At 33.1% G+C, this 21,728-nt stretch overlaps 1 protein-coding gene and 1 long non-coding RNA gene across 8 annotated transcripts in view; one reads left to right on the forward strand and one right to left on the reverse strand.

Moving 5' to 3' along the window:
* The first annotated feature begins 1,004 nt into the window (after window positions 1-1,004).
* On the forward strand, window positions 1,005-5,380 carry LOC126880130 (uncharacterized). Its single transcript, XR_007696431.1, has 2 exons — window positions 1,005-3,133; window positions 5,206-5,380. It is a non-coding gene; the product is annotated as an uncharacterized LOC126880130 (long non-coding RNA).
* A 4,857-nt stretch (window positions 5,381-10,237) lies between these two features.
* Window positions 10,238-21,728, reverse strand: part of LOC114331819 (protein croquemort) — a 317,116-nt gene continuing 305,625 nt past the window's right edge. For all 7 annotated transcript variants that reach the window (XM_028281487.2, XM_050643841.1, XM_050643840.1 and 4 more), the window contains exon 7: window positions 10,238-10,578. In XM_028281487.2, the coding sequence (XP_028137288.1) occupies window positions 10,281-10,578 (298 nt within the window). In that variant the 3' untranslated portion in view covers window positions 10,238-10,280. The remainder of the gene's footprint in view (window positions 10,579-21,728) is intronic.

Here is a 21,728-nt window from a genome sequence, read left to right on the forward strand (position 1 = left end):
AGAATGGGCAAATTTCAAGAGAAATCCTGAGACAGGTCGATTTTTATTTTTAAATTAGCATACTTTTTGGCATATATATAATACTAGTGACGTCATCCATCTGCACGTGATGACGCAATCGATGATTTTTTAAATGAGAATAGGGGTTGTGTGATAGCTCATTTGAAAGGCTATTTAATTCTCTATTCACTAATATAAGCATTAACATAATTATTTATACAGGGTGTACAAAAAATTTTTTTTATTAAATTAAGAGGATGGGTACGTATTTTCGGCTGTACTGCTATTCAAATGGGGATTCATTTTTTTCGAATCCTGAGAAAACTAATAAGTATTTTTGAAAAATTTCAACGCAGAATGAAAGATTGCATTATTAGCGAGGGCCGAAAGTCCCTGAAATATTTTATAATGTTTATTTTAATAAGTTACAGGGGTGAAAATCTAAGAGAAAATTTAGTGTGATTTTTAATTTCAAATATCTCATTCAAAATAAACTTTTTATTTATTCTAGGGGACTTTCGGTCCTCGGTAATAATTTAGTCTTTCATTCTGCGCTTAAATTTCTCAAAAATATTTATTTTTTTTCAGGATTCGAAAAAAATAAACACAATGTCCGTGGTAATATTTTCCAAATCTATCTTTGTCTTACAACGCACTCAGTCGAATAGAATATTGTCAGCATAATTGTCAGTCAAACAGTGACAATCAGTGACAATTTTAAATATTATTTGACATGGTATCGGGAATATTTTGCGTTGTTGATTAAGTAATATTGAAATATAGTGTATTTGATAAATAAATTGATTTAAGACGTGAACTTAATAAAAAGGTATTTATTGTGTATTATTTGTGGAAGATCCAAGCAGAGAATACATCAGGATAATATATTCTGTGATCCAAGTATTTTGTTGTTAAAGATGTTCAAAATTATAAGCATTCCATAGTTATAATATATTATTAAAAAATCACTTTAACGCTTTTCCTCTTTTGTCAATTGAGTCCCTAACAACACACAACATTCCAGGAATGTACTACCAAAGTTCTATCAATATTTGAATGTCCTGGACATTTAGGGAACATTCGGTGAACATCTGATTAAATTATTCCTGGAATGTTACCATAAGACATTCTGTGAACATACTACCAATGTTCCTATATGTTCATTTTCAAATTCACGGCGCATGTATTTGTGCATGGTGCTTAGAGAGGGCATCACGTGACTAAAAACGACCAATGACCTCACTTCGGCGCTTCGGCCATCTTGGCATGCATCTTGGCCTTGGCCACCTTGCCGTGCGTGATCGTTGTTTGTTTTTATTTGTGCTTTTTAAGAATATTTTTTTAATTCGGATACTTTTATAATAACAACTTTAATAGTATTATTAACATAGTGCATAAAATCAGTTGGAGTAGCAGAAGCAATGTAGATAAAAAATCTGCAGGATACCGTTTCAAAGGTTAGTATGCAAATATGTAAACAAAGGCATGCCCCTATTTCAGAAAATATCCATTTATTATTTTAATAATTGCGAATAAGCCACAAACTTGCTTATTCCTAACTAAAATAGTAAATAGAGATAATAACAAACGGATTATTTGTAACATTAATTTTTTTTTGCGTTTTTGCTAATGTATGCCTTTATAAACAGGATGGTAGACCACACACTATAATAGTACCAACTAATGAATACACAGTATGAATAGTATAGTCGGTTCGCTAAACTTAAGGCTTGTTTACACGGGTAGAGTTTTGAGGAGAGTAGAGTAGCGAGGAGAGTAGACTCTACTCACTACTCTACCAAAAATGGCTTGATCCCATTCAAACGAGGGGAGTACAAGTATAGTGCTGATGCTAGTATTTTTGTATTTTTAAACACTCTTGATTATAAGTGCACCTTAAATTCTTAATTTTTTGCTTGAGCTCGTTTACTCCAAAGCCCCCTTTGCCATTCTTTCGACGATTTCATCCTCCGCAGCTTGCCTCATACTTTTATTTCTGTATTGTACACTAACTAAATTCCATAAACAGTGGTATTCGCCATACAGCTCTACAAGTTCTAAAAATTCATCTTCGGTGAACTTAATTTTCACTAGTTACACAAAACACAATTCCAGCCGGAATGACAGTGACTCTATGTACTCTCCTACCATGGTACAATAAACTCCCCTACCATGGTGCAATAAACACTGTATTTATTATATCATGCTCTCCTACCTACTCTACTCTACCAGAATTGAGCGCGTTCCATGGGTAGAGTGCGCAGGCGAGTGGACATTTTGGCGGTGGTGGTGGTAGTAGAGTAGAGTTACTTTGCCACATGTTGCTAGTAACTCTACTTTACCACCTACTATACACTCTACTTGCTACTCCTCTGTGCCGAGGGTTTCTACGAATAGAGTTAGGCCGATGCCACATTATGCGTTTTGACCGGATGCGTTTCCGCCGCATCCGTTGAAAACGCATAGTGTGACAGATCGGTCCGGTTGCGTTGGAAACGGATGCATTTTGAGTCATCGGTACGCGCTTACAAACTGCAATAGACTAAACGCATAGTGTGACAGGTCGGTCCGGTTGCGTTGGAAACGGATGCGTTTTCACCGCATCCGGTCAAAACGCATAATGTGGCATCGGCCTTACTCTACTCTATCAAGTACTTGCATCATTACTCTACCCGTGTAAACAAGTCTTTAGTCTCAGACACAACTGGCTAGTGATTTTAGTAAATAATTTTGACAATTTGGTAAAATTGGCAAAAGAATAATAACTAAATATTAGTAATTTTGGCAAAATTGGCCAAAAACAAAAAAATTACCTACTTAAATCACTAGCCAGTTGTGTCTAGGGAAACGACTATACTAATAAACAATTTCTAAGCTGCTTTTTATAATATTTTGTGAGTTCATTAATCATATTTTTTATTTAAAACTAAAATTTGTTAATAATGCTCAGTAATGCATATATTTTGTATTTTTAGCTTTCCAGAAGATCCTGCGAAGAAGGCATGAAGTATTGATCAGATTTGTTAATAGAGCAGTATGTTCAAAACATTTTTTAGAAAAAGATATTGACAGAACTTCACTTTCAACTGTTCGTTTGAGAGACCGTGCTGTTCCAATAGCTTATATCACACAGGTAATATGCTTAACCCAATTAATAATACAATTACAATATACAGTTGGAAAAATTAAAGAATAGGGCTTTTCATTTACAGTCATTTGTTTCGAGCTTCTGTCATATGTCGTATAATCCGTGTTGTATTAATATTATACACAGATTATATAACATATGACAGAAGCTCGAAACAAATGACAATCGATGAAAAGCCCTATAGGGCTTTGTTCATTGTCATTTGTTTCGAGCTTCTGTCATGTGTCACATATATTAATATATCTATGTCATACGTTTTTGGTTTGTATCATTGGTTATATCAATAACGTATGACGTAGATATATTAAGATTATGTGACACATGACAGAAGCTCGAAACAAATGACTGTGAATGAAAAGCCCTATAACCATGAACGATCACATCAATCACTTATTTTGTATAGGGCTTTTCATTCACAGTCATTTGTTTCGAGCTTCTGTCATGTGTCACTTAATATTAATATATCTACGTCATACGTTATTGGTATTTACAATAATACAAATCCAAGACGTATGGCGTAGATATATTAATATTATGTGACACATGACGGAAGCTTGAAACAAATGACAATCGATGAAAAGCCCTATTTGCTGTCTTTTTCTATAAATCACAAACGTTTGTTATAGAAAAATCATCATCATCATCATTGGCTCGACAGCCCTTTCTGGGTCTTGGCCTGTTCCAGGATTCTTCTCCACTATGATCTGTTTCGTGCTTTTTTTCTCCAGTTTTTTATTTTTAAGGTTTTTATATCATTTTCTATTTGTTCTAAAATAGAAAAAGATAGCAAATACAAAATAAGTGATTGATGTGATCGTTCATGGGTATACGCTGTGAGCTTCGCTGGTGTCGCTCCTGGCGGATTACTAATCAACTTTCACTGGTTATTTTTAAATTTATTATTTAATTGTTATCGCTTAATATTTACAACGCAAAAAAGTAATTAAATTGTAATCGATTTTTTTAAGATTTTTCTAATCATTTTGACGTTCTATTGATAAAATATGAATTTCTTACTTCGGATACTTTCACAATTATCGTATAGATGGCGGTAAGATTAATATATTAATTTATAATTAGATATTACGGAACATTAAAAAAACTTAAATTCAGTATTTAAAACGTATTGTATATTTAAGGTAAAAATATATAACACAGCTTTGACAAACTAATACTTTTTATAATTAATGTTTTTAATTTTAATTTTAAATTAATCACTTTGACATTTATGTCAAATTTCCAGTAATCGTTTACAGACTTGTCACTACTGGCGCTCGAGAATTTGTAAATATCCCTTCTACGTACGAGCTCACAGCGTATAGGGCTTTTCATTCACAGTCATTTGTTTCGAGCTTTTGTCATGTGTCACATAATATTAATATATCTACGACATACGTTATTGGTATATACAATAATACAAACCAAAGACATATGAAGTAGATATATTAATATTATGTGACACATGACAGAAGCTCGAAACAAATGACAATCGATGAAAAGCCCTATTCTTTCATTTTTCCAACTGTAGATACCGTTGCTCTTCATTATCTACATCAGAGATCTAAGTTGACATTGTTGCCCAATTACAAAAAATTTTTGAATTCATTTTAAGTCCAATATATCACATAATTATTGCGAAGTAGATTATACAAGAAAACAGATTAATATTGAATGTAAATAAATAAAAACATCAGAAATAGAAAACAAGAATTAAGTTATAATCTTAAGTTAAAGTAAATAATAAAAACAATAAATATAATAAAACAAAATACTTATTTGTTTGTGAAAAAACTATTTCTTTGTGGCATTTTTGTAATTATTGTAACTATTTTAATGGGGAAATAAGCCACAATTTACTTGAAAAAATAACTTTATTATGGTTTCTACTTCCACATCGGACGTCGTTGTCAAAATACAAAATGTTTTATTATTTTCTTTATTAAATATTATTTAATTTATTATTATTATTATTTATGCATATTATTACCTGTAAATATTTCTTCTAATTGTTAATTGTAAAGGATAGAAAAATTACCATTTATTTTATTTTCTTTTAGAATCAGCTGAGAGAAGTGGTCTACAAAAAACCAGGAAGGAAATGGAATATGTGGCTATGAAAGGCAAAAGAAAGGTTTACAAAGCAAATGTGACACATTTTTTTATAGGAATATCAGTAAATTACATTAAAAAAATGTATGAAAAAATTTTTTGCAATAAAAATGTTTATATTTATCAAGGATGTATTATTTGGTATGGCCACATATCGTCAGTGATGTGACAATACCTCCTATCTGTTTTTTCATGAGATTTGTAAGATAGACTAAAAACTTGTTTGGGCCACCTCCTGTTTTCATATATTTTTTGACTTGTTTTGCAGTAAATTTAACTATCTATTTACTACAAAACAAGTCAGAACTTACGTATGAAAACAGGAGGTGACATTAAAAATGTTTTTCGTCTCCTGCAAACCTCATGAAAAAAGATATAGGAGGTATTGTCACATTACTGACGATATATTTCAGAGAATGTCTAAAAAATATACTGTGAATGTTCAAAGAACGTTCGTAGACATTCATGGAATGTTCCAACAAGACATTTAGTCTAAAAAATATACTGTGAATGTCCAAAGAACATTCATGGAATGTCCCAACAAGACATTCAGTCTAAAAAATATACTGTGAATGTCCAAAGAACATTCGTATACATTCATGGAATGTTCCAACAAGACATTCAGTCTAAGACATATACTGTGAATGTCCAAAGAACATTCGTAGACATTCATGGAATGTTCCAACAGAACATTCTAAGAATATTTAAAATGCTGACACAGCACTTTCCTGGGACTTTCCAGGGACATTCGTGTGCATTTGTGGACATTCCAGGAATGTTTTCAATGTCCTGTGAGTACCTTCTAGGAACATTCCTGGAATGTTTTGTGTTATTAGGGGTATTGTATATATAAATTATTACAATCACTGAATACATATTTAGTGAAAAATTATCACATTTATTAACTGAATTAATAATTTGCAATTTTACACATAACAGTTATCCAAGAACATTCAAAAGCCATCTCTTTAAGTTAATGATAACATTTTCAAGTAGAATGACATTCTAGGTTTACATATTCATACCAGTGTGAATTTTACTACACGTAATTTGCCGTGTAAAGACAGAAAAAGTAGGGATAGCCGTAAAATATTTGTGAATTATGTACCGATAGCCTTAACTTTGATTAAATTTGACAAATAGAAGAAAAATTTTTTTTGTGCACCCTGTACAAATAATTATGTTAATGTTTATATTACTGAATAGAGAATTAAATAACCTTTCAAATGAGCTATCGCACAACACCTACTCTTATTTAAAAAAATCATCGATTACGTCATCACGCCCAGATGGATGACGTCACTAGTATTATATATATGCTAAAAAGTCCTAATTGAAAAATAAAAATCGACCTGTCTGAGGATTTCTCTTGAAATTTGCCCATTCTCGAGATAATGAATTTATGCTAACTCAAACGTCCTCACTAAATCCTACAGTGTCGCGCCCGCTTGATTAGCAATTAAAAAAACAAAGGGGATTTCGATATTTTATTGCAAAAAACTCTTCCGGATTTCATCAATCAATGTTTAAAGAATATTTACGTACCTTGGCAATATTGAAATTTTTAGATAAATGTCCGATTTAGGGTTAAAAATGGCCGATTTCGCAATTTTCAAAATTTTCAATCGCTTATATAACAAAAACTATTAACTTAAGAGAAAAATCAATAAAGACCTTTTCTGTTTGGAATGATTCAAAAAACCTAAAAAAAATTTGTTCGATGCAAAAAGAATAATTTTAGGAAAAACCCCTAATCTTTCCCCTCGCCTGGCAAGGTCTTATGATCTTCAGAATCGCCTGTCATTGTACACATTTCTTCTAAATGACTCACTCAAACACATACTTAAATTTAAACCTTGCAGGAGAAAGTTTATTTTACCCCCTAAACTTGCACTTTTCGATTCACCTGGTAGATACGCGTGCACCGCTGATGCCTACCAGGTCATGGTTTTTAGCCTTGGTGTGCTATGAATTATCACTAGAAAAATTTCTAGCCTTACAGGACGACCGTTAGTCGGAGGGTTCACTAGCTCTTAGACTATTAACCCGGGAACAGTCGCGCCCTTTTCTGTCACTGAATCGGTCGCGCGTTAGATTTTATCTAACAAAACGAATTTAAATACGAATTTACAACAAATTTTAAGTTTGCAGTATTTTTATTTACTTATGTTAGAAATATTATTTCTAACAATTATTAAAGCTAATTGATTCTCACCAAAGCGATAAATTCCAAAAAGAGAAGAAGAAGATGAAAAAAAAAAAAGAAAAAAACCCACGCATTACTACACCTTTCTCGAAGCACTGACGAGTGGAAAGTTATGTGGCAAAATTTTTCATTGAAATATCACGAAAAAGGAAAAAATGTTAGATTTTTTCTAACGGCGCGACTGCTCCCAGGTTAAAAATCACACTAAATTTTTTCTTTTATTTTCACACCTGTAACTTATTAAAATAAATATTATAGAAGTTTTCAGGGACTTTCGGCCTCAGTAATAACGTAGTCTTTCATTCTACGTTTAAATCTTTCAAAAATATTTATAATTTAGTGGAGTAAACTTGTGGTAAACTGTGGTTGGACCAATTACAAACAAGCATTACGGCGTGGTAAATTTGAATTACTCCTCCTATTTAAAAAACGAGGTATAGTAGCATTTAACGTGTCTTGGTTTTTTATTTCTACTGAATCTTGATTGTAAATTTAGGATAATTATAAAGTAATGACAAAATGACAAAAAATTCTTCAGGATCTTGTAAGGGGGGGGGGGGTTTAAACTTTGATTTAGTCACTTTCTGACTTTCATAATAATAACGTCTAACCGGATTATTAAGCCTTGAAAATCGCCCTTGTTCGTTTTTTTCAATTTTAAATTGCTTATAACTCGAAATAGTCCATTCTTTCACGGTTTTTGCTCTAAATTTTAAAGAACCGCTTGGATTGACATGAAATTTGGCATACGTATACCTTACATGTCAAATAAAAAAAGTGATATTGTGCCGATGTGTGCTTTTGCCCTGGGGGTGACTTTCACCTCATCTTGGGGGTGAAAAAATATATGTCCAAAATAAGTCCGGAAATGGGTAAACTGACTAATTTTAAGTAACTTTTGTTCTATAGAGCTTTTTCGCCAAGTCAACACTTTTCGAGTTATTTGCGAGTGAATATGTTCATTTTTCAACAAAATAACCACATTTTTAGACGGTTTTTCGCAAATAACTCAAAAAGTAAGTATTTTGTCGAAAAAAACGTTCTTAGGAAAAATATAGCCTATAAAAAAGTAAAAATAATGGTGTACTCTTTAGGTCTCTTGAATTCGTAGAACCAGAGTTATAGCCAATGAAAAATAGATTCAAATTCACCAAATTTGAAATAGAATATTTCGACTTGAAATATCCAAAAAATTAAGCACTTTCTGGGGAAAACCTATTATAACTTTTTTAAAGTGTTTAAAAAAAGCTTTATTTCTGTTTTTACAAACAGTTTCTAGCATTAAATTTAAGCCAGTTACGCTTAAAATAAAGTTGGTCCCTTTTGTTTTTGCAAAAAAAAATCGGGACGACCACCCCCTAATTAGCAACTTAAATGAAATTAACCGTTTCCGCTCCATGAATTATTTTACTTATGTTGTGTTTAATGATCTGTAAGTATCATCGATTCAAAGTGCTTATTTTTGAAAAAATTTGGTTTCAAAGTAAGATTTTTAAAAAATTTAAATTTTGAAAAATATGATTTTTTTCAAAATAACTTAAAAATTGTTAGAGATACCAAAAATTTCGAAAAACAAAAAAGTCAGATTTGCTTTTTTGAATATCATGTATTTTTTTGTTTTTCTGTTAGACAAAAATTGACTAAGATTTAGTGTTTCTAAATTTGCATACATTCGTGATCAGTAACTCGTTGAACCCATTTTAACTAGAGCCCTTTCAATAATAAGCACTTTGAACCCATGAAACTTACATATCATATAAACAATATATACACGAGTTCAGAAACTTGTAAAGTCGTAACGATTAAGTTCATTTAAGATACTAATTAGGGGGTGATTTTCTCGATTTTTTACCAAAACCAAAAGGGACTAACTTTATTTTGAGCGTAACTTGTTTAATTTTGATGCTAGATTTTTTTTTTAAACAAAAATGAAGCTTTTTTAAAACACTAAATAATTTGTAATGAGTTTTCCCCGAAATTGGGTTCATTTTTGGTTATTTCACGTTAAAATTTTCCATTTGGAATTTGACGAATATGAACCTATTTAGCATTAGCTATAACTCTGCTTAGGTATACTAAGTGTAGAGGTGTGATAAATACACCATTTTTTTAAATTTTTTACAGGCTATATTTTTGCTAAGAATGTTTTTTCGACAAAATACTTACTATTTGAGTTATTTGCGAAAAACCGTCTAAAAGCGTGGTTATTTTGTTGAAAAAATGAACATATTCACTACCAAATAACTCGAAAAGTATTGACTTAGTGAAAAAACTCTATAGAACAAAAGTTACTTAAAATTAGCCAGTTTATGCATTTCCTGACTTTCTTTGGACGAATATTTTTTCACCCCCAAGAAGGGGTGAAAACCACCCCAGGGCAAAAGCACATATCGGCACAATATCACTTTTTTTCTTTGACTTGTTAGCTATGGGTATGCCAAATTTCATGTCAATCCAAGCGGTTCTTTAAAATTTAGAGGTTTTGCAATATTTTACCGTTAAAGAACGGACTAAAAACAACTAGAGAAAATTTATAACAGACTTTTTTGTCCAGAATGGTCCAGAAAACTTAAAAAAATTTATCTGGGCCGAAATATTGATTTTTGCAATTTGATTAAAAAAATATTAACCACTTTTCGCGTGGGCGACTTCTTGAACCCTATTCTAGGATATCTCGCGAATGTGATTATGCAAAAAAATCTGATGTTAATATTTTTTCCAACGAACCCGCCGTTTTCGCCTTGTCTAATAAGGTATAGAAAAAAACACAAATCTGTTTAATAAAAAATATAATAATAAACTAATTAATAACAAAACCTATGTCCATACAATATCAGCCTTTTTCTCATTCATGGGAACTTGTTCGTACAAACTGGTTTTCACTGGGTGAATGTCATACTTGTTTTTTTCTTTATCTTTATTACAACAAAATAAAGAGAAGAGAGCAAACGAAATACAGAAACATCCCAGCAATAGAGTTGCATAGAAGAAGTAGTTACAATATTCGGGAAGACTTTGCAGCATTCTTAATCCAGACGCTATTTCGTCCGTTAGTTCCGCTTTGTGCGTGATGTGGAAGACGGGCATAAAGATTTTGGGTAATTTGTCGTACAAGCTGAAAAAAAAAGTTCAAGAGTTAATTATTATTGACAAGTGTATAAACAAATACTGACAGTTCAAATATAATTAAACAAACTGAAAAGTCTCAGATGCAGATTTCATCATTATAGTCCAGTCGGGTTAGACGAATAACAGGCCTAACCTTGCATTAGGAGCTGCCCCAAATTTTATTTTTCTTATCTTTAGGGAGGGTCAATATTAGTACAAATTTAAAATTTCGACTGAATTCCACCGTTGCGTTAGCCGCCATCTTGATTTTAAACGGGAACTGTTTTTGCTAAATATCTCCGCCATTTTCAATTTTTTGACAAAAAGTGTAGAAACTGAAATTGTTGAAAATACGATTTTCTAAAATTTCATTTATTATAATTTTTTTCGTGCGGTCGATATTTTCCGAGTTATGAGGAGAAAATAGTGACAGTTGGAGCATAATTATTGAATTATTGAATTATCTCGTTTATTATTAGTTTTACAACAAATATGTACCTGTAGAAAAATGAAGAGAATTAAATTCTACATAATTTTGATCTCTTTAATTTTTTTGCTAAAATTAATATTTAAGGTAGTACGTATGCGGTAATGGCGCGAGCGTAAGACCGGATTGATTTTATAGCAATTGTTTTTGTTCAATATCTACGCCATTTTTAACTAAAATTGTTCAAAATATAATTTCCTACAATTTCTTTTTCAAGCGGTTGATATTTTCCGAGTTACATGGCAAAATAATAAAAAGTGGTGGGGGAAAGCATAATTATTGAATTGAATTTTGTATCCGAGCTGCCCCAAATTTTATAATTATATCCTTTAGGAGAGATCAATAGTAGTGTTAATTTAAAATCTCGACTCAATTCCGCGGTTGCATTAGCCGCCATATTGATTTTAATTGAGAACTGTTGTTGCTTAATATCTCCGCCATTTTCAACTTTTCGACATAAATAGTGGGAAAGAAAATTATTGGAAATGCAATTTCCTACAATTTCTTTGGCACAATTTTTTTATACGATCAATATTCTCCGAGTTGAGGGGGAAAATAATGGAAGCGGAGGGGAAGCATAATTATTGAATTGTCTCATTTTTTATTAACTTTACGACAATTGTACATAAACAAAAATAAAGAGAATTATATTTTATACAATTTTTGAAACTTCCAATGAAACATCAACCAAACTAAGTATATAAAAGACATAAAAAGACATTATATACATTAAGTTCACTTAATTTTATTAACTAGCGGGTTTTATTGGTTGAATTTGTCTGTCGATATTTTAAGTTTTATGTCAGCTAATATATCGTGATATTTCAACAATTTTTTTTTTATTTTGGACCCTCTTGGGGGGAGTTTTTCCATTTCCCCCTTGTAGACCCGCCACTGGTTCTCTCGAAAAATTGTAGTAAATCGTAATTGCAACAATTTCAGTTCTTACACTTTTTGTCGAAAAGTTGAAAATGGCGGAGATATTGAACAAAAACAATTGCTACAAAATCAATCAGGTCTTACGCTCGCACATTTACCACATACGTACTACCTTAAATACTGATTTTATCAAAAAAATGAACGGCATCAAAATTGTACAAAATTTAGTTCTCTTCATTTTTGTATAGGTAAATATTTGTTTTAAAACTAATAATAAACGAGATAATTCAATAATTCAATAATTATGCTACAACTGCCCCTCATAACTCGGAAAATATCGACCGCACGAAAAAAATTATAATAAATGAAATTATAGAAAATCGCATTTTCAACAATTTCAGTTTGTACACTTGTTGTCAAAAAATTGAAAATGGCGGAGATATTGAGCAAAAACGGTTCTCGTTTAAAATCAAGATGGCGGCTAACGCAACAGTGGAATTCAGTCGAGATTTTAAATTTATACTAATACTGACCCTCCCTAAAGACTAGAAAAATAAAATTTGGGGCAGTTCCTAATGCAAGATCAAATGCTATCCCGACTGGGCTATTATAATAAAAATTAAAATGGTAAATAGTTATTTAAATCTGAAACTTTTCTTGTTGAAAGTTCTTTCTGGTACATCCTTATTCTGCGACTTTTACAATTTATAAGACAGCAGACGACGAATATAGAAATCAAAAAGGACTCTACTATATTCAGTCACATTCCGTTTTCATTCGTCTAGGAAAATTACAGAAAGAAACTTCCTAGTACTCAAATCTGAGTAAAGATAGAAAAGTAAAAGATGATTTTTGCTTGTTTTCGATTCAGAGGGATGCACAATCCCTGGACAGCCGTTTCTGCCTTATAAGCTTCCTCAGCAGAGTTGCGTGCACACCTCTGAAGCGAAAACCAGCTAGCCCATCTATTTAAGGGAAATTTTAAAGATCATTGAAATCCCCATTGGGACGTAATTCAGCGACATCTCTTAAACAAACTAAGAAGTCTCAGATGCAGTATTCACCATTATAATAAAAATTAAAATGGTAAATAATAATTTAAATCTGAAACTTTTCTTGTTGGAAGTTCTTTCTGATACATCCGTAATCTGAGACTTTTACAATTTATAAGACAGCAGGCGACGAATATAGAAACAATAAAAAACCAATCTTTTACTTTTCTATCTTTACTCAGATTTGAAAAAGTTTGAGGATAGCTGATTAGTAAAGATTTCTATCTGAGTCTGAGTAAAGATTTCTATATTTACTCAGGAAAAAAGTTTGAGGATAAAGAGACTTGGTGGTGGTCAAACGAAGTACAAGGAAAAATAAAAGAGAAGAGAAAATTATATAAAAGGTGGCAAGAAACCAGATCCGACACAGATCTTCAAAACTATATTGTGGCGAAAAAGGAAGCGAAAGTAGCAGTAGCAAAAGCCAAAGCAGAAGCGTATTTAAACCTATGCGATCAACTTGATACCAGGGAAGGCGAAACGAAGATATATAAAATAGCCAAACAGAGAGCAAAAAAGCAAAAGATTTTAATGAGATTGGATGTATCCGAGATGAAAATAATAAAATACTAGTGCACGAAAGGGATGTCAAAAAGAGATGGAGAAAGTACTTTGACAGCTTATTAAATGAAGAATTTGACAGACAGCCTGTAGAGTCAACGAAGACAGTAGCAGCAATGGTCACCAAAATAACAAACGAGGAAGTGACTCCAGCGCTTCAAAAAATAAAGAAAGGAAAAGCGGTAGGACCAGACGATATTCCTGGGGAAGTATGGAGAGCATTGAGAAAGACAGGAACAAAGTGGCTAGCAGGTCTATTTAATAGAATTATGGAAGTTGGACAAATGCCAGACGAATGAAGAAGCAGTATACTGGTACCTATTTACAAAAACAAGGGAGATATACAACAATGTACAAACTACAGGGCTATAAAACTGCTTAGCTTCACCATGAAAATATGGAAAAAATTAGTTAATAGACGGATACGTGAAGAGACCGAAATATCCGAGAATCAATTTGGCTTTATGCAGGGCAGATCAACAACAGATGCCATTTTCATTATAAGTCAGTTGATGGAAAAATACAGGAGTAAAGAAACAAACGTTCATATGGTCAAGAAAAATCAAAAGAAGCAACAGTGGATGAACGATGAGATTTTGAATTTGATGGAAAAAAGACGCAAATTTAAGAATCAAAACATCGAAATGTATAAACGCATTAATAAAGAGATAAGGACTAAAATACGAGCGGCAAAAGAAACATACTTTGAAAAAAAAATGTTTAGAAATTGAAGAGTTGCAGAGAAAACATGATTCATTTAATATGTATAAAAAAATAAAAGAACTTACCGGTCAGAACAAAAAACATGCTAATAACATCGTTGATAGAGACGGAAAACTGATTATCACTGATTTGGATAAAATAGACAGATGGAAAGAATACATTGAGGAACTGTTTAATGATGAAAGGCCCGAGCTTGAAATTAACGAAGTAGTTACAGGACCTGACATAACTATGGACGAAATTGAACAAGCAATAAGATTAGCAAAGACCAGAAAAGCGACGGGACCAGACGAAATACCGAATGAAATAATAAAGCTCTTCGAAAATTCAGGTAAAAGATCTCTCCTTCATCTTTTTAATAAAGTTTATCAAACTGGCTATATACCAACGGATTGCTGTCGACTTTTGTGACGATACCTAAAAAAGCAAACGCGAAAAGATGTAGTGACTACCGAACCATTAGCTTGATGAGTCATGTTTTAAAGATATTTCTACGAATTTTGCACTCTAGGATGTACCAAAAAATAGAAGAACAGCTTGGTGATACACAGTTTGGATTCCGCAATAACCTTGGGACCAGAGAAGCACTGTTTAGTATTCAGGTTATGGTACAGAGATGCAGAGATGTCAAACATCCGGTTTATATGTGTTTCATTGACTTTGAGAAGGCCTTTGATCGGGTAAAACATACGGAAATGATTGCTATTCTTCAGAAAGTGGGTATTGATGATAAAGACCTACGCATTATCAAAAATCTTTACTGGCATCAACGTGCAAACATCAGGATTGGCTGGGACACGTCTGAAGAACTTCAAATACGAAGAGGAGTAAGGCAGGGCTGCATTTTGTCCCCACTAATATTTAACATTTATTCTGAGTTTGTTTTCAATAAAGCAGTGGATAATGCTCAATGTGGTATCAAAATGAATGGCGTCAATATTAATAATTTGAGATATGCGGATGACACGGTGTTAATTGCGAGCAATTATGAAGAACTTCAACATCTGATTAATAGGATTACCACAACGTGTGATGAATATGGACTCAAGCTAAACACCGCAAAGACCAAGGTGATGGTTGTCAGTAAGACGCCAATACAACCGGAAGTAGTAACAGCTTATGGTGAACAATTAGAAAGAACTAACAGTATCACCTACCTTGGTTGTAATCTAAATGAGAACTGGGACATGAGCAAAGAAATTAGAATACGTATAGAGAAGGCCAGAGCTGCATTCTTTAAGATAAAGAAACTTTTATGTGGAAACAACATTACTTTGAATCTTAAAATTAGATTAGTGAGATGTTATGTGTTCTCTACTCTTTTGTACGGTGTCGAAGGTTGGACTTTAACAGATACTCTTCTCAAGAAATTGGAAGCCTTTGAAATTTGGGTATACCGAAGAATCCTACGAATAAGTTGGGTGGATAGAGCTCGTAACGAAGTTGTTTTGCACCGGATGGGAAAAGTCACAGAAGTCGTCAGAACAGTTAAAAATCGAAAACTTGAATATTTTGGCCATGTTATGCGACACCCAGAGAGATATAATATACTCCATTTAATAATACAAGGCAAGGTAGACGGAAGAAGAGGGCCAGGTCGAAGAAGAACGTCATGGCTTAAAAACCTGAGAGAATGGTATAACAGATCCTCTGCATCCCTTTTCCGAGCTGCCGTTAACAAAATTACTATAGCCAATTTGATAGCCAACGTTCGATAATCGAGCACGGCACATGAAGAAGAAGAAGTTCATATGGTATTCATTGATCTTGAGACAGCATATGATAGAGTTCCTCGAGAGATTCTGTGGTGGGCACTCAATAAGAAAGGAGTCCCTGGTGAATATGTAAAGATTTTGAGGGATATGTACGAGGGAGTAACGACTAGTGTTAGGACAGGTGTGGGAGAAACTGATAAATTTCATGTAAAAGTAGGATTGCACCAAGGCTCTGTGCTTATTCCGTATTTATTCTCATTAGTTTTGGACCAGATAACAGCGAAACTACAGGGTAACATTCCATGGTGCTTAATGTATGCTGATGATGTCGTGTTAGTAGGAAATAGTGAAAGAGACTTAAAACAAAAACTGGAACAGTGGAGGCAAGCTCGGGAGGAAAAAGGTTTAAAACTTAGTGGGACAAGAACAAAGTATTTGGAATGTTCATTTAAAGATGGAGTTACTACAAATAAAATGGTACCTTTGGATGGTGAACTGATTGTAAAAAGCAATAGTTTTAAGTACCTGGGATCGGTATTACAGAGTAATGGAGAAAGAGATGGAGATGCATGCAGTAAAATTAGGGCTGGACGGATGAAGTGGAAAGAAGCGAGGGGTGTGTTGTGTGACAGAAAAATTCCAATAAAGCTGAAGGGAAAATTCAATAAAACAGCCATAAGGTCGGCTACGATGTACGGAACTGAATGTTGGGCAGTGAAGAAGAAAGAGGAACAACGAATGCATGTGGCGGAAATGAGAATGCTTAGATGGATGAGTGGAGTGACAAAGAAAGATAAAATTAGAAATGAGTATATTAGGGAGAGTCTAGGTGTGGCACCAATTGATGCCAAAATGAGAGAGCATAGGTTAAGATGGTTTGGTCATGTTCAACGTCGAGACGTGAATTACCCAATACGAAGAATAGCTGAAGTGCAGATTCCTGGAAGGAGTAGGAGAGGAAGACCAAAGAAGACCTGGGGGAGACGATAAGGCAGGACATGTTGGTAAAGGGGATTGACATTGATATGACACAAGATAGAATTGGGTGGAGAAATGCAATTAGGGAAGCCGACCCCGCATAGGGATAAGGCAAAGAGAATGATGATGACTCAGATTTGAGTACTAGGAAGTTTCTTTCTGTCCATTTCCTAGATGAATGAAAACGGCATGTGACTTCATATAGTAGAGCCTTTTTTGATTTCTATATTCATCGTCTGCTGTCTTATAAATTGTAAAAGTCGCAAATTAAGGATGAACCAGAAAGAATTTCCAACAAGCAAAGTTTCAGTTTTAAATGACTATTTACCATTTAATTTTTATTATAATGGTGAACTGTGCATCTGAGACTTTTCAGTTTGTTTAAGAAATGTCGCTGAATTGCGTCCCAATGGGGATTTCAATGATCTTTGAAATTTCCCTAAAATAGATGGGCTAACTAGTTTTCGCTTCAGAGGTGTGCACGCTGCTCTGCTGAGGAAGCTTTTAAGGCAGAAACAGTTGTCCAGGGATTGTGCATCCCTCTGAATCGAAAACAAGCAAGAACCATCTTTAACTCAAACATAATTGTTTGGTGATAGTTAAAAGGTGGCTACTGGTTTTAGGGTTTACGATATATATCCCTGTATTAGGTTCAATAGAGGAAATTCTATAGGATTCTATAGGTACATGAATACAGGTTCTCTGCCTCCTACTCGGTCATCCAGTTCGGCCATCGTGTCACCCTGAATACACGTTCTTCATCTAAAGGTGTGTCATCTTTTAGTGTGTAGGAGAGCATACTGACCCATCTTATTCTATTCACAGCTCGAAATAGATCAGTTGACGTTACGTCCACTTCGTTGTCGTTTACTTCCTAATATTAGCCAGCCAGGATATACATCTACGTCCTGGACCTCTCTTGCCCTCAATCTTAGGGTGCAGAATCAACTGCAGAAGCCGGTATTTCCTATTATGCATAATATGGCCGAAGTAAGCAATTTTCTATTCTTTACGGTGTTAATAATTTCTTTATCTTTTCTTAGACTTCGGAGAACAGTTATGTGTTATGTGTTGTCTGATGTATATGAGATTCTTAACATACGTCTGTAGCACCACATTTAAAATACCTGTAATCGTTGTATGGCATCTTCTATAAGATTCCAGCTTTCTACTCCGTAGAGGAGGACACAAAAGACGTAACATAAAAAATTCTTATGCATATATTAATTATGATATTACTGATATTGATATACTTATGTACAGTTGAGTCCCTGAATCTTTACCCGTGCGTCATCATTTAAAGCATACGAAATAAGTCGATGATAAGTATATCACAAGGAAAAATTCCTGTACTGGCTCTATACCATAAATCACAAAAAATAAGAACATTATTTTGTAAAAGGTATATTTAAAATCCCTAAAAAGGGCTGTATCACAACAAAACGTTTTCGAAAACAATATTCCATCATCAGTGTTATCACAGGTTTACATGCTTTAAGCCACCAAAATGTACGGGTAAAAACCTTTAAATTGATTTTAAACAGTTGGGGTTACATTATATAATCTGATTTTAGAGGATACTAAAAATATTTCCAGATTAACCCCTGGCATCACAAGATATCAACCATTTTGGTTGGGAAGTTGTAGGTAGAACTTTACACAGCAAAGTTTAGGTGACAACTGTTGACAACAGTCCTCTAAAATCAGATTATATAATGTAACCCCAACTGTTTAAAATCAATTTAAGGGTTTTTACCCGTACATTTTGGTGGCTTAAAGCATGTAAACCTGTGATAACACTGATGATGGAATATTGATTTCGAAAACGATTTGTTGTGATACAGCCCTCTTTAGGAATTTTAAATATACCTTTTACAAAATAAGGTTTTTTATTTTTTCGATGATAAATAGGAAACTGAAATTTACTAAAGGCAACAGCAAGTCACTACTGTCACTTGCTGTTGCGTTTAGTAAATGTCAATTTCCGACTTATTATCGACTTATTTCGTATGCTTCAAATGATGACTCGCGGGTAAATATTCACGGACTCAACTGTATAATATATTGATATTGATACTTATATGATAGATAAGTTAGTTATTGAGTTAGAAAAGGCTGTTAAAAAAAACTTCTGGCATCTTCAGTACTCTGCCGTGCTTAGCTTAAAAGTGGTATCTCCAATTTTGTGCCAAATGGAGTTATGATTTTATACATATAAACATTTACATTCTACACCATTTTTCTTAACTTAAAAGTTGTAAAAGCTGATAAAAATAAAAATATATTGTTAAAAAAATTGTGGTATGTACAACAAAACAGCTCAGTAATAGTCTTAAAGGCGGTATCTACTATTCCTTAGCTAGTAAGTGGTATGTTCTCAAAATTCTGTACATACCGCTTTTAAGACAAGTAATTTACCGGCTTATGAATGAGCGCCTAAAAATGAAATGTTTGTTTTCATTTGATTTAAATCAAAGCAACAAATGTGTTAGTGTTTCATTCTACCTAGTAAATTTGCTTATTATAATTTTGTTTTTACCTAGAAGTGGGCACAGTTTAGGTAAGTGTAGTTCTGGGGAAAAAGTACAAGTTTGCAAACAATTTTTTATATCGACATTGGGATACAATAAAAATAATGATAGAATACTACAAGACTGCTTTTCTAGAAACTCAGAAAAAATTATCTCTCACAGTATTAGTAAACAAGGTAAGCATGCCAAGACTCCCAAAATTGATAGAAATGTGATAAGAGCTCATGTTGAAAAGTTTATTCCTGCTGTATCTCATTATCGCCGCGAACACTCCCCAAATAAACGATACCTACCGAGTGATTTAACTATCCAGCTTTTGTATTCAGATATCTAAGAAAAACACCCCAATTTTCTTTGTTCTTACGAAATATATCGAACGGTAGTAAGTAAATAAATGAATATTGCATTTACAAAACTCGGCCATGAAGATTGTGAAGCCTGTGAAACGTTTTTGCTACATAATTAGGAACATATAAAAGAAAATCCTTGTGTAGACTGCGAAGTTTTTTTATTGTGGCAAAACCATATCTTCAAGGCAAATGAAGCTCGTTTAGCCTACCAGCTAGACAAAGAGTATTTAAATGATAAAACTGAGTACCTAGTCTTCGGGAGATCTTCAAAAAGTTATCATGCTCCCCAGATTGGATATGTTTAAAAAGGCGATATTTTGTCCAAGAATCATAGTATTCAATCAGAGTTTTGTTCCGATTGACACAAAACAGGAAAAAGTTATACCAATTGCCCTACTTTGGCATGAAGGCCTCACAGGAAGGCAAAAAGGAGACTTGGTGACCATGTATTACAATTTCTTTTTAGAAATGATTTAGAAATGAGAGATTATGAACATGTTGTGTTATGGGTAGACAAAACTGTTCGTCACAAAATAAAAATTGGAGGTTATTTATTTTCTTAACTTACATTGTTAACTCACCAGAGGTCTCTATTAACGAGATTGTTATTAAATACTTTGAACCTACGCCTATGAATACATACGCTTATGTCTGCGGACAATTTGTATCATCAAGTAGAAGCTTCTATAAAAAAAATCCAAAGATATATGATTTTAAAGATTTTGTTGATGCTGTCCAAAAAGCTATTTTCAGCAAAGTAAAAGTTATCTATTACACCTGAAAATTTTTATGAGTGAGATGATCATTCTTCAATTTATAAATTAGAGAAACAACAACCGCGCAAATTCGAGCAATAACAGGAAAAAAACTCAAGTTGAAGAACTTGAGCTAAATTTTTTTTTTGAAAAATAAGAACTTAAAAAATGGAGGGCTTTTTACCAAAATGAATAAACCAATAAGAGGTATCACTGAAGAAAGAAAGGCCAATATTATTAAAACCTTATCTTCCTTAATGCTTACATTTTGGGACCATTTGCAAGTTAACAACAAAGTCACTGATTTGCTAAGCAACGTAAAAGCTTAAAAATATCCATTGTGGATATTTGCAAAATAAGTAAGTAAAAGGGCATCAAGAGTTCTAGATATTTTCCCATGTAAAATCCCATAAGAAATCGCTAAGGTCCATTCTGCTCGTTTTTGACGCTTTTTGTGGTGGAGGCGCGACGGCTCGTCCGATCGTGACGTAAGACGGCTGGTTGGAAAGGGGAGGGGGTAACGAATATGTTAACACAAAAAACACAAAGAGAATTACTGAATACAGATGGCATTGTGAGCTGCATACTATATTTTATCTACGGCAATTCAGGTGATATTATGTTTTTTTACGTTGGTATTGTACTTAGGGTCTCTGATAATAGGAATATATTTATAGTATTAGAAAAATCGTTTAACAATTTAGCATAACACAAACAACTATTTGATATGCTGATATGATGTATATATTGACATAGAAAAGGTATTTAACATAGTGTAATAAGCAGTATTATTGAAGCCATAAATTAATTGAGAGTGTATAGCTACATAGACTGTCGGAAAAAACGTTAGCAAGGACAGTCAAGTAGTAAGTAATGGTTAAATGTACTAAGTATCTGTAAATGTTAATAAAGTGATGTTAGTAAGGTTGATAGTTAGTATGAATGAATTATTTGAGATTGATGATGTAAGCATGCAATGAATGAAAGGTAGTCAATTCGGTCGAACATAAATTTGTTGAAAAATATGTTCTTAACAGCAGTCACCAACGTGAAGGTACGACTACATCGACCGCCATGTTAGTAGGCATGATGGTTAGTAGAAAGGAATTATTTTACATTATATGAT

The sequence above is a fragment of the Diabrotica virgifera genome, chromosome 2 (assembly GCF_917563875.1).
Source record: "Diabrotica virgifera virgifera chromosome 2, PGI_DIABVI_V3a".
Lineage (NCBI taxonomy): Eukaryota > Metazoa > Arthropoda > Insecta > Coleoptera > Chrysomelidae > Diabrotica > Diabrotica virgifera.